This window comes from Meriones unguiculatus, chromosome 6 (genome assembly GCF_030254825.1).
Source record: "Meriones unguiculatus strain TT.TT164.6M chromosome 6, Bangor_MerUng_6.1, whole genome shotgun sequence".
Lineage (NCBI taxonomy): Eukaryota > Metazoa > Chordata > Mammalia > Rodentia > Muridae > Meriones > Meriones unguiculatus.
Window position 1 is genome coordinate 70,913,899 of NC_083354.1, and position 27,547 is coordinate 70,941,445.

Consider the following 27,547-nt stretch of genomic DNA (forward strand, 5'->3'; position numbering starts at 1 on the left):
ACTCCATGGGCTACACCTTCACCTCACTGGTCCTTCTTCAGTTACGAATGTTTTACTGAGCAAAGCAACTCTATAAGGTTCTAATCTTTTAGGCTGGGGTATTGTGGAACCAGGAAGAGCCAGTCTGGAATAGGAGTGAGGTCAAGTCACATCCAACCCCAGAAATCTTGCTTGGAGAGGACTAGGAGACCCACCCCGAGAGCTTCTACCACCCCAGAGCCTCTACCCACTGCCTGAAGGTTTGAGCAGCCTTTGTTCCCCGCAGGGAAATGAGCGGCTCAATAGAGCCTCCCGAGAGTATGTTTTTGTCAAGCTCATCTGCTGTCTGAGTCCCCAGCTATCCTGCCTCTTGCTTCCTCCCCTCAGGATCTCAGCCCAGGGCCAACCATGCTGGGAAGGGCAGGGTAAGTGGAGCCTGGATGGCATTAATCATCCAAGGCAGACACTGCTGCCTTCGGGCTCTGCTTCCTGGAGGGCCCACACCGAAACTCTCCCTCCACAGTCTTCACACAGCCCACAGGAAAACCAAACCTTTTCAAAGGAATGTGGATACGGGGTTTGAGGAACAGTAATTATGACGTTTTCTTATCTCCCAAAGGGGTCACAAATTCCTTAAGGGAGAACCTGGGCCTAACTTGTATTGTAAAGGTATTTCATGCTACAGGAAAAATCATGGGCACTGGTGACACATACATAAGTATCCTTAACCACACCACTCACATGTGCTGAATCTTAGCACATTTAAAATGGGATCATAACAAAGATACTGCAGGGGTCATCATGAGGAATAAAGGAGATTATAACAAAGAAATTAAAGACATTCCCAGTATGCTTTACATATTAAATAGAAATAAAGTTTCTTTCTGTGTATTTCTTCAGTGTACTGCTGAAGTATTCACACCTTGACATCAAGAGTGAGTGGCTTTATTTGTTTACAGTTACTTTCACACCAAGTTTAGAAGTCACACAGCCCAGCAATACACAGCACCTCCGATACAGGAAGGTAATGGTAGCTACCTGTTTTACGGGACCTTGGAAGTCACCCAAACTTGTTGAAGCCACCCACCTTTCACATATGTTTACACAAGTGTCAGATATGACCATCTGACATCAGAGACCATGTGCACCCTCAGATCTCACTAAAGGAGCCATTTTCTGAACAAACTTCCTATGAAGAACCAAGAAGTGTCATTACACACATGAAGATCATCAATGACTCCGTTACTCAGTTCCCTTTCCTCATGCCTCAGACCACAGTGTTTGTTTATCCCATAAATAGTTGCATCTAAACGCTATCCTCAAAGAAGTAGATCTGAGACTTGGGTTCTCATCTCATGGCATTCAACTGCGAGTTTGCAAATTTATTCAGTGATCTGAAGGACCAGCGAGCTGCAGGCAAAAATGCCCATGACACTATCACAGGACTAGGTCTGCCTCCTCTTCCTGCTTATCTTTAAGCCTTCACAAAAACCTGCCATCCATCCTCTATCATCCATTCTTGTAAGTGTTCAGTTCCAGGACACCTGTAAACTATCTGAATTGAAAAACTGTTATCAATTAAAGGTCTGTGCTTCGGTACAGTTTCTTTTGTATTTTATTCTCACAGACATCACTCATTTCCAAAGTTATTTAGTCCCTTTTAATACATTTGTTTCAGAGGTTGGGAACATAGTTTGGTTGATAGCTAGCAAGCATGAAGGCCTGGGTGTGACCTTCAGCATCAAATAGAACGGCATGGTAGCACACAGCATAATCTCAAGCAGCTGGAAAGTAAAGGCAGGAAGACTAGAAGTTCAAGGCCATATTTGACTACACTAGCAAATTTGAGACTTGACTACGTGAGACCCTGCCTAAATAATAAAAATTACAATGAGTTTGCTTCATTCATTTTAGTGTAATTTTTTTCACCGTCTGCATTCTACCTGGGCTCTCCCACTGCAGTGGTTTCAATAAGAATGGCCCCCACAGGCTCATAGATTTGAATGGTTGGTCACCAGGGAGTGACACCATTAGGAGGTATGGCCTTGGTGGAGGAAGTGTGTCACAGGGACTGGGCTTTGAAGTTTCAGAAGCTCAATCCAGGACCAGTATCTCCCTTTCCTGCTTTCTGCCAATCCGGATGTCGACCTCTCAGCTCCTTCTCCAGCGCCACATCAGCCTGCATTGCCACCATGCTTCCAGCCAAGACGATAATGGACTAATCCTCTGAACCTGTAATCCAGTCCCATTTAAATATTTTCCTTTATAAGAGTTGCTTTGGTCGTGGTGTCTCTTCACAGCAATAGAAACCATAACTAAGACATTCACCATTGATTTTTGTTTGTTTGTTTGTTTGTATACATTAAGTTCCACTCATACGCTACAAAGCTCTATGGCTTTTGACAAATCCAAGATGTCATGTATCATCAAATAACAAACCAAAAATTATATTTTCACATGCTAAACACTTCACACACACACACACACACACACACACACACACACCAATGAAGATATAAAAAGGGTACAGAAGCCAACTAAAATAGTTCCTAATAAATTGCTTTGACAACAAAATATTATTAGATTATTACTGAAAATGAAAAGCAGTATCTTTGTCTTTGTAAAGATATTAGTAAATGGCAAAACAGATATTGGAGTAATACAAAACTTCCATGTAAAAGAATTTCAATTTATGTAGTTACTCAACCCACAAAGAAGCATGCAGACTACTCCCTGCTCCTTAACTGTAGACTAAACATCTTGACTTCTTTCGAAAGACTACAGCAGGATAGAAGGACACAGAGGGGACAGGAGCTCTACAACATGACCAACAAAGCCAGCAAATCTGGGCCCAAGGGGCCCTGCAGAAACTGATGCAGCAACCAAGGAGCATGCAGGGAAAGGACCTAGACCCCCTGCTCAGATGTAGCCCATGGCAGCTCAGTCTCAATATGTGTTCTCAATATGTGTAAAGGGAGCAAGCGCTGTCTCTGACATAGACTCTGATGCCTGCTATTTGATCACTCCCCCCTGGTGGGGCTTCCTAGCTAGCCAGACCACAGAAGAAGAGGATGCAGGCAGTCCTAATGAGACTTGATAAGCTAGGGTCAGATGGTAGGTGAGGAGGGCTCCCTCTTTCTGAGGGCTAGGAAAGGAAGATAGAGGGAAGAGGAAAGGTGGGAGGGAGGGAAGGACTGGGAGGAAATGAGGGAGGGGTTTACAATCGAGATGTAAAGTGAATATAGAAAGAAAGAAAAGAAAATGAATGGAGGGAAAAGGGACTACAATGTTGGTGAGTGGTGAGGAGGGAAAAATGACCAACAGGGCTACATCAAGGAGATAAATATCAATTAATAAAGTTAATAGGACAAACCCTTTGTATCATATAATAGATGTGGCAGTTTACCTATGTAATCTTCTTTTCTTTCTTTCTTTTTCTGTTTTTTGTTTGTTGGTTTATTTGTTTTGTTGAGACAGGGTTTCTCTGTGTAGCTCTGGCTATCCTAGAACTCTCACTCTATAGATCAGGCTGGCCTCAAACTCGGAGATCCACCCGCCTCTGCCTCCTGAGCACTGGAATTAAGGGCGAGTGTTATTACTACCCAGCTACTCATCCTTTCAAAACATTTAAACTCCATGTATAGAACATCTACTCAACTCCTGACCAGTATTCCTCAAGACTGTAAGGTCATCAAAGCCCAGAAAAGTGTGAAACACTCTCATGGCCAAAAAGTTAAGGGAAATATGATGACTAAGTAGAATTTGGTATCAGGGATGAGAAGCTGGAACAGAAAGGGAAACTAGGTAAAAAGATAAGAAAAGTAAAAGTACATAAAGCCAAAACTTTCCTACAAACAATATTTACTATTGAAAGGATAAGTGGGAGTAAAATTGTTCATAATTTGTGTTCAGTAAGTGTGGAACTGATAATCTTAAAGAATGAGCACACCCTTACCGGAGAGGTTCCCATGTGGAGAAATTTACCTCAGTCCAGCCAGCTGGGAGCTTACTGACACACAAATCTCTAGAACCCTCCTGGCTAGACCCTCCTGGGCAGACCCTCGTGGCTCATTCACCATTTTATTCTCAAGTTCTGGACATCTTCCACTTCACTTCCAACCTGATTTTTGTTGTTGCTGTGGTTATCTCTTTTAACTTATGGTTATTTCTCTTCTTATATCTCAGTTACAAAACTTCTCGAGCAGAGTCTCACGGTGTGAAACACAAGTTCTGTCAACCTTCTTGCCTGCAACATCTTTACTACTGGAAGTTGAAATACAGCCTTCTAATAAATTGTTAGCATTTGCACTATCTGGCATGGAAACTCACCAAAATCTTAATTACCCTGAAGCCCCTTCTAAGGGATTAACCATAGGATGCTTAAAGGAAGGGAAGCAGGAAGGAAGACAGGCAGGCAGGAAAGTAGCAAGGCAGGAAGGCAGGCAGGAAGGAAAAAAAAAGGAGGAAGGAGAAAAAAGAAAGGAGAAAAGGAAGGAAGCAAAAAAGAAAAAAATAAAGGAAAAAAGGAAGGAAGGAAAGAAGGGAGGGAGGGAGGGAGGGAGGGAGGAAGGGAGGGAGGGAGGGAGGGAGGGAGTACAAAACCCAAGGCTGAATTCCCATAACCACCCTCTATGATCAAGCCAGCTGCCAAGGAGCCCGAAGTAAGAGAATGCTTTCAAAACTGCTGGGACACTAAAGTGCTTCTGCACAAGGAAATGGGAAGAGACATCTGGCTGTCACTGGAACTCCTCCAAAAAAACACAAATGTTATAATAGCACTCCAGGACATCATTCATTTTTCGCCTATTTTATGTTTCATAAGTTAGTTGTAGTTCCCTTAACTACTGTAGACAAGTCTGAAATTTGCAAACTGACCATTTAAAGAAGCCTGTTTAACTCCAGAACCTTGGAGTTAAGGGAGTTAAGGAGTTAAGGAAGAATTTAGAGTTCAGAGTATATACTGTCATGGTTTTTAACTATGAAAGAAAACAGCACTTCAGAATACACTGAAGCTAGAAGCCACACCTACCCTCAGGGGTCCCTGCAACCTTTGCATAAATATCCATCCCTCCATTCGTCCCACCCATGCACCCAACAAGCCAATAAACGCCTACGGCATCAGAGTGGGCCCATGAGAACGGTAGCCACTTCATCCTTCTCAATGTTTAAAATAATGTTTGGAGGTTTTATTATCCTATTCAAATATTTCATTAAAGTTTTCAATTCATTTGATTTGAGAGGCCTACATATTTCCCATTGGTCCATGATGCAGAAGTGATGATTGCCGAGAACTGACTGGAGAAAAAAAGCACAGCCCTGTTTCTCAATGGTAGGGGCACTGACAGCCAGGGAGTTTGTCACTGACTGGGCTTCCAGAAGGACCTCTGGCTCTGGCTTTCAGCCTTGGCTCCACCTAAGAACCACCAGAAACCCTTTGCAAACTCTTGATGCACCCGTTCCTTTTAGAACAATCAAGCTGCACTTCTGGACCTTAGGACCAGCTTCAGAATTTCTAAAGTTCCCATTCTGATGTGTTGGCGAAATATAGAAGGCAGCAAGGCATCCATTAGCCACTAACCTCAAGCAGTTTCCCTGCTTTTTATTTCCCTTTGCATCTTATGTCTTTGAACAAACATCATAATGAACATTAGGCTCAACACAACAGCAGCCTGCATCCTCCAACCTGACAATTTCATGAGGTTTTTCATTGGAAGAAAATACCACAAAATAGATTACATACCCTCAGTAAAGCTACAGTTTCTTTTTGCTCTGTAAGACTACAGATTACAGTTTATATTAACCTAAAATTGCCCAAATAGTCTTTCTTTTTAATTTATGGGATGAATGTTTGTCAACAAATGCTCCAGTAATCTCACTTAAGGGGAAAAAATTCTTTTCCACATTCCACAAGGAGAACTTTACCCAGACAAGGAAGCCACAATACCAAGAGGCAGAATTCATCATGGAACCAAACCGACCTTGTAGCAAATGCGCAGCCAAGTGCCTAGACTGGCAATTCTTTCCTACCGAAAACTATTTTTAAAACCCCAACAACCACCGTAAAACTTCACTGAAGTGAACAAACGGAATTAAAAGCAGTCTAGTTTTATACAAATAACTTTGCATTTAATACCCTTTCTGGTAGATTTCTCTGTCCCCCATGCCATTTACTTCATGTCATGGGTGAAATTAGTTTGTCGTAGAGAAATGCCACCCACCCCCACCCAAAAACTGAAATGTAATGAAACAGAGACAGAGAGAGAGAAAGAGAGAGAGGGAGAGAGTTCATAAAGGTATTTATGCCATACTGAGATCTGTCAAAAATTAGGCTCAAAAGCTGACTTTCTAGAAGTTCAAGAACTCTGAAGGCCCTGTTTTTCCTTTTTATTCCATACAACATTCCCAAGGCCTTGACAGAGACCGTGTACAGTGAAATTGCAGCAACAGGGGTCGGCTTCCACTGACTGAGGGCCCTGGCCCCTAAAGACAGCTTCCATTCTCTCACTCACAGGTGATTAAAGTGAGCTGTTTTATGAACATTTATGGCTCTGTAGTCACTTCCAAACTTTTACATTACTGTGAGTAGATATGCAAAACCATTTAATTAGTCCTAATTACTAGTTGTTGGGGGAAACAGCACAAATGAGTGCACCCTGCCTCACCTCTATAAGCCAAGACAAAGATCTTCACCAGGTGCCCAGAACAGAGCCCCTAACAGCACATGCCATGCCGCACCTTAGCTTCCTGCTTCTGGGGAAGCACCTTAGCTTCCTGCTTCTGCCCCACTGCATCCCTCATCCCAAAAGGTTCCCTGAACTGATATTTCTACCAAACTCTCCAGCACGGGCTTGGGAGTCCTGTCTCTTACACCCTGAGAAATCCCAGCTTCAGATCTCCGGTGTGCACCGTTTCTGTTTTATCCTCTTTTCTCTTCGTCTTTGGGTGGCATTTTGCTATTTTGTTTGGTTATAAAGCTGGGTTCCTGTCCAGCTTCTGTTCATCTGTCCCCTACCCTCCTTGTCCCAACAGCCACCAAAAGTTTTTCTTTTCTCATATTATGTATAATAAACAATTGAAATAAAATGACTCAAGATTTCATATTGCAGACTTTATTCCCAGCCCTTGGGAGGTAGAGGCAGGAATAACAGGTTTTCTTTAGCTGTTTGGTGAATTTGAGGCTAGCCTGGACTACAAGAGTCCCTAGCTGAAAAAACTAACAACAAAAATGACCCAAACACAACAGTGATCAATCTGCATTATATTAATGTAAGGAACGTTCAAAAACTACAAAATACTGTTTTTTGATAAATATGGGCTGGAGAGACAGCTTAGCAGTTAAAAGTCCTGGCTGCTCTTTCACATGATCTGGGTTTTCATTATTTTCCACAATGACTATTGATATCTTCTCTAGTTACAGAAGACTAATTTTCTCCCAAAACTCTTTTTTTTTTTTTTTTAGCTTTTCAGAGTTTTTATTCTATTTTTTTTCTTTTTTTTTCCCCTCCAAAACTTTTAAAGCTCTATTTCTAACTTGTGTGTAGGAATGTTTTGCCTGCATGTACATATGTGAAGTGTGTGATGAATGCATGCAGTACCCCAAGAGGTCAGGAGAGAGCATCAGAACCCTTGGAACTGAATTGCTACGGGTGCTGGAAATCAAACTCCAGTCCTAGGCAAGGGCAGCAAGCACCCTTAACCAGGAGTCATCTCCCCAGTTCCCTCCCCCAAAGTCTTATTTATCAAGATTCTGTTTAAAATCTCTGCACTTTGCCAAGCCTGCTCTCTGCCAGCCAGACGTGCAGCAGCAGATAAGGGACAGCTTCGTGCCACACCTCACAGTCTTGAAACTGCCCAAGAAGACGGCCAACCAAATCCACTCCCCACCCCGCCCCAGCCCACGACGCTCTCTGTCCCCCAGCAACCCTCCCCGCTGGGAAGCGTTAAGACGCCCAAGCTCTTGGCTTGCTATATCGGTTTCAGCAGTCCCTCAGATTTTCTTCCATGCCAACAGCTACGTGACACATGGCGTTAGGCAAGCGCATTCACACAGTCTTCCGAAGCGCACGGGTGATATGCTACTGCAGGAAATTCGGTCTGTGTGAATGGGTCTGTGCCCACGCGCCCTCACTCATGCTCTGGAATGTTCCTTCCTGACAGAGCGCGGCCACTGCTCTCCAAAAGCTTTTGTGATTCAGCTAGGACAGTGGGATTGTGGCTTCCCGGTCCTCGGGGCTTAACCGTCCACAGGAACCCTTAATTCCCCACAAAAGCCACACGGTTTTCCTTTTGTTTTCAGAGAGGACTTTTTAGCAGGACCCTTCCTAAACAGCAAGCAGTCTGCTGCGTGGCTGGTTCTGGTGGTTGCGTATCCCTGGGGCTAGGACTCCACGCAGGTCACCCTCCCACCACAGCTGTCTGCTGTGAAGGTATCCCGCTGGCTTCACATCCCAGTCCTTCAGTGGAAGGTTCTCTTTGAGGAAAATGCTAATCCTACAGTTTCTCCAGACAGCCCCCAACATGAGACCACAAGCGTGCTTAAAACATAGACTTTTTTTCATGGTCTCCTTTTGTGACTCAGTTGTGTGGTAGATGACAAGCTTTGCCATTGTGCCCACAGAGAACAAGGTCATTGTTCCTGGACATAGCACCAATGTCATCTTCTCAACGCTGAAGATGACTCTCTCTGGCAGGTCTGGTACGCTAGTCTGGACGAGCTTCCCAGCTATTTCATACCCATTAATTCCTACAATCACAGTCATTTCTAGTGTGTAAACTAACAGCCAATATGATGCTGACACTCCGAGGGGGTTCATGAGGAACAACATAAGGGGAGCATACTCCAGCCTGACCTGCCCGATAGAATAAAACTAAAGAGCTCTAGACCTACACTTCCTCAGACACTCCACGATGCTCAGCTGGCGCGAGTGGCTGCCGCCAACTGTCCTGTTCCAGACACAACCATCACACAGGAAGCTCTACCAGAACGACTCTGATACGGTTTGCAGGATGACACTTTTCTGTGCCGCATCATTTAAAATAACACAACACAGAGAAGTCTTAACACTTGTATTCCCCATACTTCTTCAGCAGTTCCTAGGAGTCTGAACCAGCACGCGCCAGAGACAAGAGTTTCGAAGTGGCCGCTAGGGGGAGCAGCTTCCCGTTCCTGCCTCTGGCTTACATCTTCCTGCTGCTCCCGGCCGACCTCTCTGTCTCTGTGGTTCTTTCAAAGTCTAGTCTCGTTTCTTTCATTACTTCAGGAGATTTTTTCCCCCTCTTAATTCAAAAGTTTAAATAAACAACAAAACAGATGCTAGAGTCGGAAAGGTGTGTCCATGGCCCTTTTAATAGATGGCTGCATGTAAGTCTGGCTCAGTCCTCTCTCCCAAGGCCTTCCAGATGGTCCCCCTCAGAGGCAGTGAAGTCACTGACCAAGCACTCAGCTCGGGCAGGGCTACTGCAGTCTACAGAGCAAAAATCTTCTCACCCAACAAGTACACCAGCAGGAGACTGGGGAGAATTTTTAGAGCCCCAGATTAAAAATAATCCCACTGTTTAATACTTTCAACAGCCACACCCTCCGCCCTCAGCAATCTGTCCAAGCAAACATTCTTCAAAGCCGACATTCCCAGGAGTGTGAAGCAATCGGTAGAGGAGACATCCTGCATGCGTGAAAAACAGCCACACTCCCGGCTCTGGGGCCACAAGGCTCATCTAATCCATGATGTTTGTTTTTTTCTCCCTCCTTCCTCTTCCCCTGTTCTGGGCTCTGGAAGCAAATTATTATCCTCACCTTATATAGCAACAGTAACAGATGTGTGCAAGCTGCTCAGTGCACAACTAAGTTTCCGTTCCAAGTTCAGCAGCACCTCAGGCCCGGACGTCCAGCAAACTGCATCTGGCTAAGGGCCAAGCCCAGAGCAGCGTACTCAACCAATACCATGGGTGCTTCCTCCTGGCCTGCTCTGGGCTGCGGGATTTCCCAACTGTCGTAACAGCTCTGACACGTGTCTGCTAAGGATGCCAAAGACAATGCCAGGGTCTCCAGGAACCCCCTAGTGAGCTGCTCACATGCCTTTAAAAGTCAGCCATCTTTGCTGCTCCATGCACTCTTCTTAGCGTGAGCATTTGCCACGGCCCAACCTCCTCCCCCAGGGCCACCTCCAAGACAGCTCTGCTCTCGTGTACTCTCCCGGTGTGCCAGCTGCTTCAGCTGGACCACACCTGAAGGAGGCTCATGCACAACCCATGCACTAGGCACCTGCTGGCAGCCTGGCCCACATCCTCTTTCCCCACCAACTTCATCCGACTCCACTTGCTTCTAAATTATTCTAGGACTATGTCTGGATAGAAACTAGCCTTGAGATATACAAAGTACCTGGAGGGGAGACCTGGGAAAGGAGCTCGGGGGGAGGAGAACAGGACATCTGGGAAGAGATGAGAATTCCCAGGTCCATGGAAAGAATCACCTCTAACCCTTTCCCCACTTAAGAGGCCCATACCCCACAGCACCTGAGCTTCTCCTGAGGCCCAGGTCAGAGGGTTAGAACATCTCTGCAGGAACCTACTGAGCAGCACTGTGAAGCACACGGAAGGCCACCCAAAGTCTATTCCACCCATGGTCTCAGGTGCGTCCCTGAAATGAAGCCCCCATTGACCACCACACTGAGATAATGAGGTAACCACGGCAACCACCACGACAGAGTCTGGCCAAGTGAAACTCCTCAGAAAAAAGTTCTGAGATCTTCCCGTGTATTTTAGGTTGCAAATGGAAGTTGTAATGACTGAAACATTAAAGAATATTGACCTAGGTGGGCTGAAAGAGGTAAACAAGGCTCTCAAGAAAGAATACTTCATACTAAAACCTGTTTTCTTTTTGTTCATCGCATATCTGGTCCACAGTAACCCCCTGGCCGCAGAGAAGACAGCATTTTCAAACATACCCAAATCTAGGCGGTCCTGATCTTCGGGTTCACTCAGTCCATCCACCTGGCTTTTGAAGACCTGAAAGGGTCACGGTGAGGTATTCCATTAAATTCCATCTTTACTGCATTCGTGTTTATTTCTCGTGAGCCAGAATGACGCTCTCAGAAAACATCAATAAAGCCACATCACTCGCATCACAACACGTAAACAGGAGACTCATCTGTGTTTATAATTAGCATTGGGAGCTAAAAATAAGGAGAGGATGTGTGCCCAGCTAAAACACACCTGGGAGTTGCCCAGGAGTAAAGCAATATCGGCCACATCCATGGGTGAGAAGCCGCCAGTACAGTATGTTCTGAGGGCGCAGTTAATTACTTTGTGCTTACAACAGTGACAACTCGGAAAGATAGCTAGGCTTGGTCCTAGCGTCTACCTCATTGCAATCCTAAAGAAGAAATCATGGATTTGGGGCACACCCCTGCCTACTTGTGGATTTTTATGAACTAGCTCAATTGTCGTGCCTACTCTAGACAGAGACACAAAGACACCAGTGCAGCCAGGCAACCAGCATTCCTTACCTTTCCATCGTCCTCCTCTGATGCTGAGCTGCCAGACTCCAAATTCTTAACCTCTGCAAAAGAAATAGTTCTTCTGTTAAAAAGAGAGAGAGAGAGAAAAGGGGGAAAGTAGATGACAAGCAGGAGCACCCAGGAGCCTCTGCACAGGAATAGCCAGGTTTAGATTCGGCTTCTTTACAGTCAACCCTACCAGAGAGTGAAGTGCGTGATTACCTGATGACACACACTGCTGTCCTTCCTGTACACTAAGATGCAAACAAGGCGGGAGCTCTCACCCCGGAAATCCTGGGGCAGCAGCAGGTGGGGGAGGGGGACCCAACACTTAAACATACCAGTGCCCTTGACTGCAAGGGAAGGATGCTCACCCCTGAAGCCTCTCAACAGAGGCTGAGGATGTGACTGGTACCCACCTGAGGGGCCAGGCATCCCTTCCCCTGAATTCCACAGATGTCAGTGGAAGAAAGAAGAATGACCGATTCGTTCTAGGAAAGATGCAGACGCCCCTTCTGTAGCAGTGAAAGCAGAGCCCGTCACATGCCACACACACACACACACACACACACACACACACACACACACACACACACGCCGACCTCAGCTGGCCAGGCTGGTTAAGCAGTGATAGCCCCAGATGCCCAGATGCCTCCCTCACAGCAAAGCGTTTCCTGGAAACAACATTCAGGATGTTCTGTGACGAGCAAAAAATCCAGATGAGGGGACTTTTTTTTTTTTTTTTTTTTTTTTTTTCTGTTACCTGAACTGATTGGTTCTCTTCCCAAATAGTTTCCCGGAAAATGTGAAAATACCCAGGGGTACAGGTTTAGCCCTGGGGAGATTAAGTTCTGATAGGCATAGGAAGATGAATAGTGAAAACTTACAGGAGCTTATAGGAATATAGAGCCCCGTTTCCTGGAATTGCAAAGGACTTTTTTGATGTGGTCCCAGAGAAATGGCAGGAATTTCCCCAGAAAGCTCATTGGCCATTTTCTACCCCATTTGCCTCCCCTGTTAATTCAGTAGCCTGCTGCCTCAAACCTCCAAGTGGTTTTATTCAAGCTCTCCGTACTGCCAGAGGGTTGTCTGTGTCTCTGCCCAGACGATGTACAAGGCCTTCTTTGTACAGCTCTCCCTGACAAATCAGGCGCTAAGGGTAACAGGTCGTGAAGACAGGATGAGAAGTGACAGGCAAGGAAGGAGCACTGTGACTCCTCCTGTCACATGTGTCTTCAAATGCTCAAGAATAACTGACTCTGGGCTGAAGGGGTGGCCCAGAAGCTAAGAGCACTGGCTGCTCTTCCAGAGGACCTGAGTTTAGTTCCCAGCAGCCACAACTGATGACTCCAGGGGAGCCGGCACCCTGTGCTGACCTCCACTGGCCATACATGTCAGCGTGCCCACACACAACACACAAGCACACACCTGAGTAAAAATAAGTGACTTGACTTTTTTTCAAGGACTAGCTGAATTTATTTATTTATTTATTTATTTATTTATCTATCTATCTTTCGAGCAAGCAGTGTCACAGTGATACTGGACAACTGTGTGTTGACCATGAGCTCATAGTGATATTATTTTTTATGATGAGAAGAAAAAATAACAACCTTGGTTTGGTGCAGTTGTGTCAACTCTTCTCAACAGAGACGAGAGACGAGGTTGCACCACGTCGCCCAGCCTGGTTGGTAGCTTACACAGCTAGCTTCCATGCCAGCTTTTAGATGCACTTCCCATATCTGGCCTCCAGGTGGCAGAAGAGCAATATTTGCATAAAGACAGCCTTTAAAGTATGCCTTTTCAGGGCCAAACTCCAAAGCAAAGAGTTAAAGCAGAGTTTCCCAGTCCACTTCACTGATGTACAGAATTGGTGTGAATTTACATAGAAGTCCCTTTGGAAACTCACACCTCCATAATAAAACACGTAGAAGATAGCTACAGCGTGCCAAAGAAAGAAGGGAGTACCCGGAACCAAAGGTTCCAGACCGGAAGAGCACTACACAATTCCATCCTGCTGGCTGTGGGCTATGCCCTCACAGCCACGTCAGAGCCCTGTGTTGCTAAAGCACTCCATACATGCAGGCGTTTATCCTGGAAAACAGGATACGGCCTGTAATCACTCGCAACATTAAAGGCCTCATTCAGCTTTCTCCCTCAGCACCACTCCCACCAAAGGCTGACCCCATGATCTGGGCATATTTCCATTCCTGCATTTTCCCCTCAGTCTCCTGTGACCTTTATTCCGCCTTCCTTTCTACCTTTTAAAACAACTGTGGTAGAAAAACTGACATCCTGGAGGCAATCGTAGCACATAAAAGAGGCCGACTCAGAAAGACAATTATGTGCACTTTCCTTCATTTGTGGTTCCTAGATTTCATATGAATGTATAGCCATGTACCTATGTAGTAGAAGAAGGAAAACTAGAAGCAAAGTAGACCAATAGGATGGGAAGAAGGTTGAGATAAGAGAGGGCAGGAGGCATGGGGAGTAGATTCAACACATATCTACTTAGCAAAAAAAACTTCAAAGAACTAAAATTTCAAATGTTTTTAGGAACTACTAACCCTGTGATAAAATGATAGCTTTGCATTATAATTACTTTTAACTTTAAACATGACTTTCAAATGTATAAAAATCCTCACCGTAAAATTAGCTCTGTGAAGACGTACAGATTCAGATCCATACCACGCCTTTCATTAATTTAGAGCCACTCGCCAGCATGACATCTCGGAGCTCTCCAGAGAATCTGGCACCTATTCTACCGGAGTTTAATTAAATTGCTCCAGGAGAGTTTCTGCTAAATTAGTGGGCTCCTTTTACACTAGCCCAGGGTACCATTATTGTACAGTGCAATCAAACCACTCGTTGCTATAGCAACCTCCGGTTGATAACAGTATCAGTGACTCTAGCTATTCTGCTTTAAGGGCCTATTAATGTTGTCTTCAAGACCCACCCAGAAGAAGAACTACCTCTCTAATTCAGGCTTACCACACTCGACAAACATGTTGTTGTTTTTTTTTTTTTTTTTTTTTTTTTTTGGTTTTTTTGTTTTGCTTTTTTTTGTTGTTGTTGTTGTTAAATATTGCCAAAGTATACTAAAACAACAGATAATCTTTAGTACTTATGTTCACTAATGACAAATAGGGATTTTTACCCCAGGGCTGTAAGATTAATATCAATGTCTCATTAAGAAGATTTGCCTCGAGAGAAGCTCATCTCTGTGTACAAGCTTTCCTACCTCTTTTTGCAAGATGGATCAAGAGTCTGGACTCAACAAAATGTGAGCCAGAACTCTCTCACCCGCCCTGTGGCTAAGCACAAGGACCTGCCTCCAGAAGGGAAGGGGCAGGAGGAAGGTTCTCACCGGAGCCACTGCCCACTTCCACTCTCCCCTTCTGCGGGCTACACCTAGACCTGAAGAGAAGTGTCAGGCACACAGCTGGCCAGCGTGTGGCGCTGCCCACGTGCTTGACTTCCCTAACACATATCCTAACGGCACCCTAAAGATGCTGTCCTCACCCTACAGCTCCTCCAGGGACAAACTAACTCACGCAGAATTCCATATCCTCTTGGGTGTGTGCCACGCGCCTATAGTCCCAGTATTGGGAAGGCTGAGGCAGGAGGCCACATAGTAAGCTCCAAGACGGGCTGAGCTACACAGCAGGATACTCTGTCTCAAAAAGCAAAACCAAATAGACAGTCCTTTTCTCCCCGTCGGCAGCAAAGGCATTCTGGAACCAGACTTGAGGCTGGGACCAAGCTGCCTTGGGAACCAAAGACTGTATCCCCCACTCGTTACACACCAGGTGGGGATCAACAAGTGTTTCACACACAAACACACACATTTGGTGCCCCCAAATACACCCATCTGATGAGATACAGTGGGTGTCAGGCCAGCTGTAGCTGGGGAGAGACAGCGGAAGTTGCTTGATTTGCTGAACACTAATTCAAACCCTCAAGGTCCCTGCACTGTTTTATTGCTGACATTCTGGCCACCAGGCTGACTGGAAAGACCTGGGCTCCGGCCCCTGTTTCTCCTCACAAGTGTCACTCTGCCACCTCCCTTTCCTCTCTCGTTTTGTGCTAATGTTCCACTGTTGACTTAGCACTTTCCGGTACTGCGGCTCTCAGTGTCAGACCCCCAACATGGTGAATGAGACACTCTCAAACACTCCTAGAACACTTGAACTTCCGCTGAATTCCTCCTTTTCCTCAGTGGGACCACTAATGAGGGCACTCGTGCCGCTGGCCACCATGATATGAAGCGGGGGAAACAATAGGCTAGTATCCACGAAAGGCCCAATGAGTCCTTTTCTCCTACAGCCAAGGTTGTAGGCCATTCCACGAGCTCAAGTCATCTCTGCACAGAGCTACAGCTGCAGAAATGCCAGTGTGAAGGAAGGACGCTGGCCCTCAGGTACCTCACCATGTGCTGGCGTAAGGTCATTTTATTTTTATACTTGGAATTATTCATAATGAAAAAGGCATCTTTGACAAATACTTTTTATATAAATTACTCTTAATGCTTTTTTTTTCCTGAGCCACAACAGTAATCGTTCGAAAAAAATTGAAATAATATGATACACCACCACCAAAGGAAAATATACGAATTTTCAATGTAGGCTCTGCTTATCTAGCCTTGCTCAAACGTGTTGCCTCTCACACATTTAAGGTATACAATTCATTTGCCTTTAGTATAGTCATTTGATTTAGTATAGTGCAACCCTCACCTACCATCGATTTTAGAACATTCTCCTCATGACAACATGAAACTACTCCACCATGAGCAATCATTCCCCATAATTCCTCAACTGCCCTCTGCCCTTTTCCCATAGCACGGCACTGGCAAACAGTGCCTTACATTTTTCTTGGTGCTTTGCCTACTTGGGATATCTTATATAGCTGGAAACATGTGGTCTTTCGTAATTGGCCTTATCAACACAACATCAGGTCTTCAAGAACTACAGCAATACATCTTTATTTTTTTATTATTAAAATCTTTATTTGAGGTTTATGGTGACGAATGCTTGCTGATTTTCCAGGGGACCTGAGCTCACAACAACCTGTAACTCCAGTTTTCTTAAATGGAAAAACAAACTCAACTACAGGATTAATCTTAATACAGGTACTCTAAATTATCCACAATTGAGTGAAGTAAAACAAACTAATTTGCCACCCACAAAAAGGCTCTATGTGAAATATGAAAGAATTTAAACCACCCAGTGTTTGATACTCTTAAAAGACAAATAGGGGCTATATTTTAAGAGTATCAAACATCGGGTGGAAAAATCAAGCATTTAAGGAAGAGATCCTGACTTGAACACAGTGAATCTAAAACTCAACCAAAATAACAGTCCACAGCTTTTTATTTTACTTTTGCATTTGTGTGTATGTGTGCTGTATATGTGCATGTTCATATATATATAGGAAATTTGTGTTCACAAGCACATGAGCATGGTATGGCAGAGGTTGACATCAGGTGTCCCCTGTCCACTCTGTTTACTGAGCCAGGATCTCTCACTGAACGCAGAGCTGGCCACTAGCCAGCTTGCCCTAAGGAGCCCCTGTCTCTATCTTGCAAGTTCTGGGTTGCAGACAAGCCTCCACAGTGGCCCTGCCTTTAACTTGGCTTCTGAAAGTCAGAATTCTGGTCCCCACACTTGGAAAGCACAAACTTATCCACCAAGCCATCTTGGCCCAACTTTAAAAGCCACTGCATGGGGAATCTTATGAAAAAAGGGGGAGATAAAAAGACCTGGAGGGGACAGGAATGCCACAAGGACAGCAACAGAACGAAGAAATCTGGGCCCAGGGGTCTTTTCTGAGGCTGATACTCCAAACAAAGACCATGCATGGTGATGACCTAGAATAGCCACACAGATGTAGCCGATGGCAGCTCAGTGTCCAAGTGGGTTCCCTATTCCCTAATAATGGGAACAGGGGCTGTCTCTGACATGAACTCAGTAGCTGGCTCTTTGATCACCTCCCCCTGACAAGGGAGGAGCAGCCTTACCAGGCCACAGAAGAAGACAATGCAGCCACTCCTGATGAGACCTGATAGGCTAGGGTCAGATGGAGGGGGACCTCTCCTATCAGTGGACTGGGGGAGGGGTATGGGAGAAGAAAAAGGAAGAGAGGGTGGGATTGGGAGGGGATGAAGGAGGAGCTACAGCTGGGATACAAAGTGAATAAACTATAATTAATAAAAAAATAATAATTTATTTTTTAAAAAGCCACTGCATGAAGCAAATGCTGAGACTCATGGCCAAACTTTGGGCAGAGGACATGAAATTTTATGAAAGAAGGGGAAATAGAAAGACCTGGAGGGGACAGGTGTTCCAAAAGAAGAACAACAGAACCAAAAACTGGGCCCTAGGGGCCCTGCAGAGACTGATACCCTAATCAAGGACAATGCATGGAAAGGACCTAAAACCCCAGCTCAGATGTAGTCCATAGACTCACTATTCAAGTGAGGTCCCTAGTGAGGAGAACAGGGGCTTTCTCTGGCAAAAACTCAGTGACAGGCTCTCTGATCACCTCCCCCCTGGGGGGTGCATCCTTGTCAGGCCACAGAGGAAGACAATATAACCAGTCCTGATGAGAACTGTTAGGCTAGGGTCAGATAGAAGAGGAGAAGGACCTCCCCTATCAGTGGACTAGGGGAGGGGCATGACGAGAGAAGAGGGATTGGGAGGAGACGAGGGAGAGGGCCATAGCCGGGATACAAAGTGAATAAACTACAATGAATGATTTTTAAAAAGCATGAAGAAAAAATTTTGCATGCGAATGAATGTCATGAACACCCTCACCCCTGCAAAAGGTACTTTTGAGTTAAACTACAAAATTGATTGGTATTCTGAAAACATTTAGGGAACTATTTAGAATCATTTTGAAACATTTGATACTCTGATCTTCAGAAAAACTTACCTGGTAGAAACGAATGGTACAGTTGACATTCATGTAGAAACGGACATGCTTTTGTTTCTGTTTCTCTTATATTTAATTATTATATAAAATATTGTACAAATTTATGTGCAGATATATGCCCTCTTTCCTCTTGAGTATATGTTGCATGATGATCCTGTTTAATATATCTCTTATGAACTTTTACAACTATGTAATTCTATCCCTAGGCTCTCAATGGTGAAAAATTCCCTCAAGTGTAGGGCAGGGAGATAACCCCAGCCTTAAAGTTTGGTTGCAATTGTCGATAAGCGCAGGCTTCAAGAAAGTCATTATATTTCAAAGTGAAAGTAGGGCATAATTTTCTTAATTTAATCAACTGCTTAAATAAGATGAAGACATGAAATGCAACTTTACTTTAGAATTGCTTTTATGTGCCCATGACTTCACTCAGAGACTACTTTCATAAAGGGCTTCTTTGGCTACATTTTTAGGATAAGCTATCCAAATCTATTAATCCTTGGCTAAGTTTTACACTTGTCCCAAGCCTGCTAATTTGATCCATCTGGAAGAAAGACTCTAAAGTAAGGGTAAAACAAATTTATTGCCTCGAGATGAACTACGGGAGCCCCCGGCCTGTGAGCTAAAGAAGGTGGTTCCACCAGAGCGTCTTCAAAACTTCCTCCAGCTCAATCTACCGTCCTTTAATGACGTGACATAATGGAAGGCAGGAAGACTCGTTTGTGTATGGGGAAAAGCTAGTATTATTCTAATATGCTAATACAACCATACTCTCAGCATGACACCCTGTGTCTATTCTTGGACCTTTACTGATGAAAGTAGCTTGCTTGGAGGATAAAAACAGACTGGCAAGCTAAGTCTCTAAAGAAAACTTGAGAAAAGATGAGCTACCCCAGAGTAAAAGTAACTGCAAACCACATTCCACCTTAGAGGAATGTTTTCTGCAGTCTTTTGGTAATTTTTAAAAAATATATTATATTGATAAACTGCCACACTTATTTCCATGTTGGCTGTGCCAGTCTATACCACCACCACAGTCAAAAAGGGCACCCTTTGCCCACATCTGTGCCAGCCTCTACGACTGTACCCACAGATCTCCACTCTCATGAGAAGCTTCTGTTTGCACTAGCTGGTGATTAACATCATGACCCACAACTGGCCAAGAGGCAGAGAAAGAGACTGCAGAATGCTCAGCCCTAAAACAGATAAATATGCCACCCTCACCCCTCCCAAGCCCCCGGGATCCTTGTGGAAGAGGAGTCAGAACAAGTGTAAAAGCCAGAGGTAGTGAATGACCACAAGGAAACATTGTCTTCTGGACACAACAAGACAGTGTACATGGGAACTCACAGTGGTAGCAGGAGCAGGCACAAGTCTCAGGCAAGCCCACACCAGATACAATCCCAGCGTGGAGAGGCTTAGTGCACACACAATTGGACCCTAGCTCTGGAGCTATTGGCAATTGTTAGGTGCTGGAAGAGGGAGAAATCGTTTGCCTTAAGAATATAGCCCCTGGTAAGTTGACCACATTTCAGTGGAAGACCACAAATCCAAAAATAATTGAGCAACACAAATTAGCCTTCAAGGATTAAAAAAAAAAAAAAAAGACACAAAATCAGAAGGGTGGGGAAGAGGATTTATGTCTGAGAAGAGTTGGTGGGGTGAATATGATCAAGGCAAGTTGTAGGAAACTCCCAAAGAACTAACAAAGTACTTTAATTGACACAGACTTATATATATTTACAGGTACACAAGGCATCAGAGAAATTTGCATTTTCACATGTCTTTGATTTCAGAGCCTATAAATTCCTCTTTTCTAGTTCTTAAAATATCTAAGGTGTTATAAACTACCCTGCTGTGCTATGGAACAATATATTCCTTTTATATGACAATTTGTTGGCACTTGTCATCCAAATTCCCCAAAATACCTCCTTCCTCTCCCCAATCTCCCACCTTCTCGGCCTCTAGTATTCATTTTTCTGCTCTCTCCTGTGATATCAACTCTTCCAACTCCCACCACTGGCTGAGAACATACACTGTATGTCTAAGCCTTACATTTTAAATTTGTTGAAAAAGCCCAAATCCCTGTCATCATCATTGTCTCCTTCCACTTCCTCCTCCTCCTCCTCCTCCTCCTCCTCTTCTTCCTCCTCCTCCTCTTCTTCTTCTTTTTAAAAACTTTTCCAGACAGGGTTTCTCTGTGTAGTCCTGACTGTCTGGAACTCACTATATATATACATACACCAGACTGCTCTCAAACTGTCACAAAGATCTGCCTACCTTTGCCTGCCAAGTTTTGGGATTAAAGGTGTGGACTGCCACTGCCCACCATTCAGCTTCCCTGCTGCTTAGTGAATGCTAGTCATCAGGCCTTAGATACTCCAAACTGGAGGAGGAAGTGGTTGTATCACCAACTGAGTAATCATCTTAGAAAACGGCTTTCTTGATGACAGATAACCTCAGTCCCCAACTCCTTAGCTCCCAGCTGCCCTGGCTTAAAGGACGTACATCCTGATGAAACACTTGTACCACATGGAACTATCCTAAAAAGCCCAAGTTCAGTATTCAAAAACAAAACATCTCAGAAAGGAAACTGCGCATGGATAGCAAGCCTCTTGCGCTCCCAACACTGTCTCTATGGAGAACCAGCCAAGCGTTCCTCCACAAGCGACAAGAACAACATTCAAGCAGAGACCCTGCTCACGCGCAGGCAGTGTGGCACACATGCCCCGGCCTACCATAACACACTTTTACCACCACCTACACCTCAGAATAGGCTGCAGTTCCTTAACCTATGCTTAGAACCGGGCATGAGGCACCAGGCTGCCACTCCACTGAGCCAGGTACCTCACCTTAAGTATTAAATGACACCCCACCTTTATTCTCCTCCATTTTCATAAAGGCAAACAGGGCTGATTAGCTGTTCTAACGCTGAAGAGCCAGGTCAGCAGAGCTGAGTTCTGGGCTGTCTGCTCGCTGCCTGGCGGCATGTGTCATCAAGGCGAGTCTGAGCACGCGGGCCACAAATTTCTCTGTGACAAAGGCTTGAGATTGCCATTTCCGGGCAATGATCCTGATGTTACACTTTTTCCATCACACTAACATCAGAGAAGACTCTAGACCACAGTGTGAACCAGCAGTAAACACATTCGCTTGCCTGGGTGTGCTGGGGTACGGCACTGCGGTGGGTAAAATGGCGGATAACTAACCGGCTTCTGACCACCCTGACAAGACGAGCTACTTAGGACAAATCTCTGCTGATATTTGTAAGCCCAATCATGAAGAAAAGTCGATTCTTGACTCTCAGAAATGGCCTCCCATGACGCTAGAGCGTGTACTCCATGAGTACACACAACTTCGTTCGGGTCACACCCACCTGCTCAATGCCTAAAACAGCAAGTCCTCAGAAATGCTAAAAAGGAATTACTGAGAGTAAAGTTGAGAGCAGGGGTCTCATTGCTTGCTTTTGGTTGTTGCCAAATCTACAGGCCTATAATGGTGCCCAAAGTAGACACAAACACAGTTACAGACCATGCAAGGGAGAACCCACAGGACTCATGCTGCCTGCCCAGGCTGTGTCTTACGCTGGGTTCTTGGCCTCTCTCATTAGGTCCACACGGGCGAACAGCTGGGCTTGCTCAGCCCCAAAGGAAATGGTTTTGCTCTGCTGGAACTCACGCTCCAGTCCCCATTTCCTGTTTCCTTGTTTACGAAAATATGGAAGGTGGCACTAAAGGGAGAGGCTACTGTAGTAAAGTCACAGACCAGTGACACAAAAGTTGAGACAGCATTTACCCCATCTACAAAAGATGTTTTTTTAATGGATGAGTATGATCAAACTATGTTGCTTACATGTACCATAGTCAAATTACTATATGTGTAATTACAACATGGTAATAAAAATAAATACTAAAGAAGAAGAAAGATGGGTGTGGTGGCCCACTCCTGTAATTCCAGCACTCTGGGAGGCAGAGGCAGGCAGATCTCTGTGAGTTAGGGTTAGGCCAGCCTGGTCTACAAAGTGAGTCCAAGATAGCCAAGGCTACACAGAGAAAAACCTGTCTCAAAAGAACAAAAAAGGAGGAGGATAACAACAACAACAACCTAGTTTGAGCGGTGGTACCTGGGGTGGCAATGGTTCTCAGCTTACGCTCTGACCGAAAATCTCTAAGCATGCAGTGCCTCTAACGGCACCAAGAGCTACGGGAGGCAGAGAGGCCAGGCAGCCTCATATACAGGAAGGTCTAGGTTTCAAAAGCACAAAAATATAAAGGGAAATGTGGCAGGGTGTTAGGGGGTACACATGGCCTTACATGCACGAGGTGACCCTGAGTGGTTTCAAATATGCCTCCCTAGACCAGGCACAGAGAAGGTCTCTGTGCTGACAGATGCCGAGAACCTAAGTGGAAATGAGGCCTGTGAGGAAGGATCAGGAGGGAGTGGAATGGCACCTCTCCAGAGTGACCTCCTCAGACCACTTCCTCAGGATTTTTCATTGATCAGCTGAACAAGGCTACACAAGTTCCTGATTCTTGACCTTCTAGACTCTATGACACATGAAATGCATTTGGGTGTCCCACAGGGCATTTTCTATGTACTACTAGCGAGAAGAGTCGTACTTTTCAAAGCATGTTCTAAGGCTACTTCAGCGCACTGCTCTGCAGAAAGTCCTAGGGTAATAAGCAGGCAGGGTGGAGTACAGCAGTTATCTCAGCGCTTGGGAGGTTGAGGATGGAGGATAAGAAGTTCAAAGTCATCCTTTGATACATAAGAAGGTCAAGGTCAGCCTGGTCTACAAGAAACCCTCTCTCAGGAGATTATGAAAAGAAAAGAAAATCCTAAGGATAAGAGACTCAGTAAGAGTAAGGCAAGAGGGAAAATGAAGCTTACTTCTTTATGAATGACTTTGGGGCTGCGGCAGTCTGAAGGAGAGTGGTCCCCACAGACTCATGCATGTGAATGCTTAGTCCCCAGGGGGTAGAACTCTTTGAAAAAATTAGAAGGACGATGAGGTATGGTCTTGGAAGAGGTGTGCCACTGGGGTTAGGAAGTGGGTTTTGAGGTGTTAAAAACCCATGCCAGGCCCCCAGTCTCCCAGTCTTGCAGTCTTGACCCCAAGAACTCCAAAATCTAATGCTTATTTAGACTTCATTTTTGTTCTGAATTAGTACAGAGGTGGATAATAAGGGAAGAAAGATACACGAGATGCTCTCTATAAAAACTCAGAAGTCAACTTTTAAAAGGGGTGGAGCGGAAGAAATAGGGGTGCTTTAAAGATGCAGTGAGCACTCAGAACGGGCCAGTGGGAGACTTTCCTCTAAGAGTGTCTCTCAGCCAAGTAACCTGATCAGCTATGGTTACAGCAGTAAAAACGGGCCAAGTGCTTCAGGTACGCCAGCGTTCCCAACACAAGACCTGGAAGAAGTTTCTCATACGGTCTTCAAAGAGAAAACAGCGTTACCTAGACCACCTCCCTGGGCGGAAGAGCAGCCAGCAGCAGCACTCTCGGAAACATCCCAGGCTGTTCCCAGCCCCAGCTCTGCTCAGCCCTGGAAGCAGCAATGGCAGGAGGCTCAGTAGCTGGGCTTAACCCAGCAGCAGCACTGTGTGTGAATGACAGCAACTCTTCATAAATCCTTTCTCCAAGGCTTCTCTTCAGTTAACACAGAGGCAAAGAACCTAAGGTTACACTATATGTCAAATACTCAGAATGCGGCTACCCTGCGCTGCTAATTACAGGCAGAATCAAAGTACTAACCAGCTGTTAACACTCAGAGAAACCAGGATCTGGCCACATCTTCCCCTGACCGCAACATTTGGAATGCTGATTCCCAGCCCTATCAGACTGGCATTCCTTCACATTCTCTGATTCTTCATGAAGTCCCAACACCAACCCAAAATTAAATCAATAATTAACTTTACTCCACAGATGCATGAGTAACCTTATCTGTACACATAATTTCAGAATAAAGAAGTCAATATACTACCCTCGCTAACATAAGCAACAGAAGGAAACTGATAATAATACCATTTGCATTTCAACATTAACAAGGCTCTCCTGCACTGTCATGGCCGCCATCGGAAAGCAGCAGCCATGGCCTTGCATGACTTCCTGGCCATGGACCTCAATAAGGGTCACATTCTGGCAACGAATGTCAGCAAGCTGAGGCACACCTATGCTTCCGCAAGCACGCCAGGTTTGTGTGGGACTTGATCTGGAAGTGTAGGGCCTCAGGTCCTATGAGCCATGCACCATGGGGCTGTGGCTGGTCAAGGTAGTCAAGGACAAGCATGCTCAGGTTCAGCAAGAGGAGGGTGGGCACACTCACCCATGCCAAGAGGAAGTGGTAGGAGCTAAGCAGTGTGCCAGCAGCCATGGCCAAGAGAACTGGTCCCCTCCCCCTATTTCACCACCCTCCAATAAACACTTATGTTACAAACCTAAAAACCTGTGTTCCTGATGATTAGATCTGTGTAGTGACTGGATTTTGAGGGAAATTAAGATTCTATTCCACGCAAGAAGCACAATAATATGCAAAAAGTCAGGTGAAAAGGCTTCTTACAACAATAACATGCTTAATGTTTAATTTACTATTAGAACCATTTGTATAGGGAAAATGGGCAAACTACAGTAAGGCTTTTATAACCACCAAAACAAACAAACAAACAAACAAACAAAATCCCTCCGCCATTGAATGCAATGCCTGCTGACAAGCTGAGTGCTCTGAAATAAGGTGGCTGGGTGATTCCTTGTGCCTTAATGTGGAGTAGAATAATAATAATGTATTATTTAAAAAAAAAAAACCCTCACGTTAGGAACCCCACATTAGCAGAACCGCATTCAACCCTGGTGTCAGCTCTATGGAACCAACTCCCAGGTTTTTCAGGACAATTCCAAAGTTTTTTAGCCTGACCAACACCCCTGGTACCTCATCTCCAAATGCTAGCAGTACTGTCTGCTCCGCGTGCCAACAAATACACTTTCATGCTTTTGGAAACATCTCCTTGCCGATCCACCAGCCCCACCCAGACGACGAGTTACACAAAGCTTGAATAAGCAGAGCAGCAAATGGTTAGATGAGGAAGGCACGCATAAACAAAGCTAACGCTGGAAGGAGGAAACGGGGGCATTGAGACCTGGCCCAGGGCTAGCTAACGGCATCAAGTTAATGCCAGCTGAGTAAGCAGCAAACAAAATGCTGTGCCGTTCATGGACCCAGGGTGGTGCTGCAGCCCACAAACCCAGCTCTTGTCTCCATACCCCTTCTTTTCTTCAGTGCTTTATTGTGAACTTCAATAGACTGGTTCTCAACCCCTGCGTTTTCTGGGCTCCTTATATGGGGGAGGGGCGTGCATACCTTCTTCAGTTCCAGTAGCTCCAGAAGGCATGGTTGCTCTCTCCTCTGTCTTGGCTTCTTGCTCAAGAGCCTACAAGGTAAAGGGAGGAAACTGCTGAAAATCATTTGGGGCTCCAGAGATGCAGAAGACGGGTCAAAAATAATAATCACCATCACAGGTCTCAGAGCTGGGAGAGATGGCAAGGAAAGGGGTTGGGGGTTACACCTTGATAGAGGATTTGACAGCCAGTATCCCAGGATGACGAGAGAAGTCAGGTGAAACCCAGGGCCAGGTGCAAAAAAAAAAAAAAAAAAAAAAAAAACCCTGCCACAAATCCTCATTTTTTCTGAGTTCATAACCACAAGTTTCTCAGAAATACCATGCCTGAACCAACACAGACAGGATTTTGAGACAGAAAGGGAGAAATGAGTGTGTGTACACCTGCCCCACTGGAGTGTCCTATATCCACATCATCCACAGGACCAGATGAGGAGGTAGGACCACAGTCAGAGCATAGCCAGAGTGACCACGGGTCAAAAGAGTATGCAGGCTGGCACAGGTTGTCCTGGCTGGATCCAAGATGCAGAGCCATCCTAAGGCCATGGCAGAGCTACCCTCTTGTGACCATAACAATTTCCTTTTGAGCGTTCCTTGGCCCATGAAAATATGAAGAAACAGAATTATATGTTAATGTGCTGAACAGTTAAGTGACCAAAAATGGTGTCAGCATAGGTTCTACGAAAACCTTCAGCCTTCTTGGGTGGAAAATCACACAACTAACACAGTTGCTGAATCCTACCATGGACACTACTGAGTTGGTAAATGGAATGCTTCGTTTATGACTATCCCAGAACATCCTAAGGCCAGCATATGTTCCCAATATACAAAACTACCAAGGGGTGAGGGCACTAAGCGCCGAGGCATCCACCATGGGCTACCCCTGCCAATGTCACCTTTAAAAAGTGCTATTCTAAAGGCGTGCCATTGAGCGTCAATCTCCACAGAATTTGTGGATACACTGCAGTGAAAACAAATTCCTGGGTCAGTTTTACTTTCTCTTAGCTTAGCAGATGGCTGTGGAGGAAAAGGGAAGCATGGCAGGAGTTCCCTCTCTTTAAATATCTGCATTTGTTTGCACCTAGAGAGGATTTCAGCTACAACTGAGGAGGAATCAATGGTCTCAGGGGAGGCAGTGCTTTCCTAGAATGAGTACTATGTGGAGATTCAAAAGAAGACAAAACTGAGGGCAGCAAATGCTGATGTAATTCATCTCTGTCCTACACAGGGGCGAACCATCATCTCATTGCAGTGTTGTGACTTAAACCCAGGACCTCACAGTGTGCTAGAAAAGTGCCCCTGCTTAGCTACAACCAGACCTGTTTATTTTTATTAAAATATATTAGCTGTTTAAGATGAAAAAAGAAAGAAAGAAAAAAAAAGTGCTGTTCTCTCTCCTGGGCCCCATGAGATTAGGAAAGGACTAGAGCAAGTATACAATCGGAGCTACTGAGAAAGTTTGACCTAATTAATTTCTTTTATCAATATGGTACAGCCTAGAGTCACCCGTAAAGAAGGCATCTCAATTGAAGAATTATCTTGATCAGATTGGCCTATAGCCTTGTCTACAAGAGACTCTTGATTGATGATTGATGTGGGAGGGTCCAGGCAATGTTAGGCAGCACCATCCCTAGGCCTGGGCTATAAAAGGAAGCTATCAATTCCCAGCACCTGCATAGTGGCTCACAACCATCTATAACTCCAGTTCCAAGGGCTTTGAAAACCTCTTCTGACCCCTGTGGGTATCAGGCATG

General features: G+C 45.0%; 1 protein-coding gene across 1 annotated transcript in view; it reads right to left on the reverse strand.

The window, feature by feature from the left end:
• Window positions 1–27,547, reverse strand: part of Arhgef28 (Rho guanine nucleotide exchange factor 28) — a 281,915-nt gene that overhangs the window by 121,943 nt on the left and 132,425 nt on the right. Inside the window, exons 7-9 of the mRNA XM_060385610.1 lie at window positions 25,757–25,826; window positions 11,484–11,536; window positions 10,923–10,983 (exon numbers count right to left, since the gene is read on the reverse strand). Coding sequence (XP_060241593.1) covers window positions 10,923–10,983; window positions 11,484–11,536; window positions 25,757–25,826 — 184 coding nt within the window. The remainder of the gene's footprint in view (window positions 1–10,922; window positions 10,984–11,483; window positions 11,537–25,756; window positions 25,827–27,547) is intronic.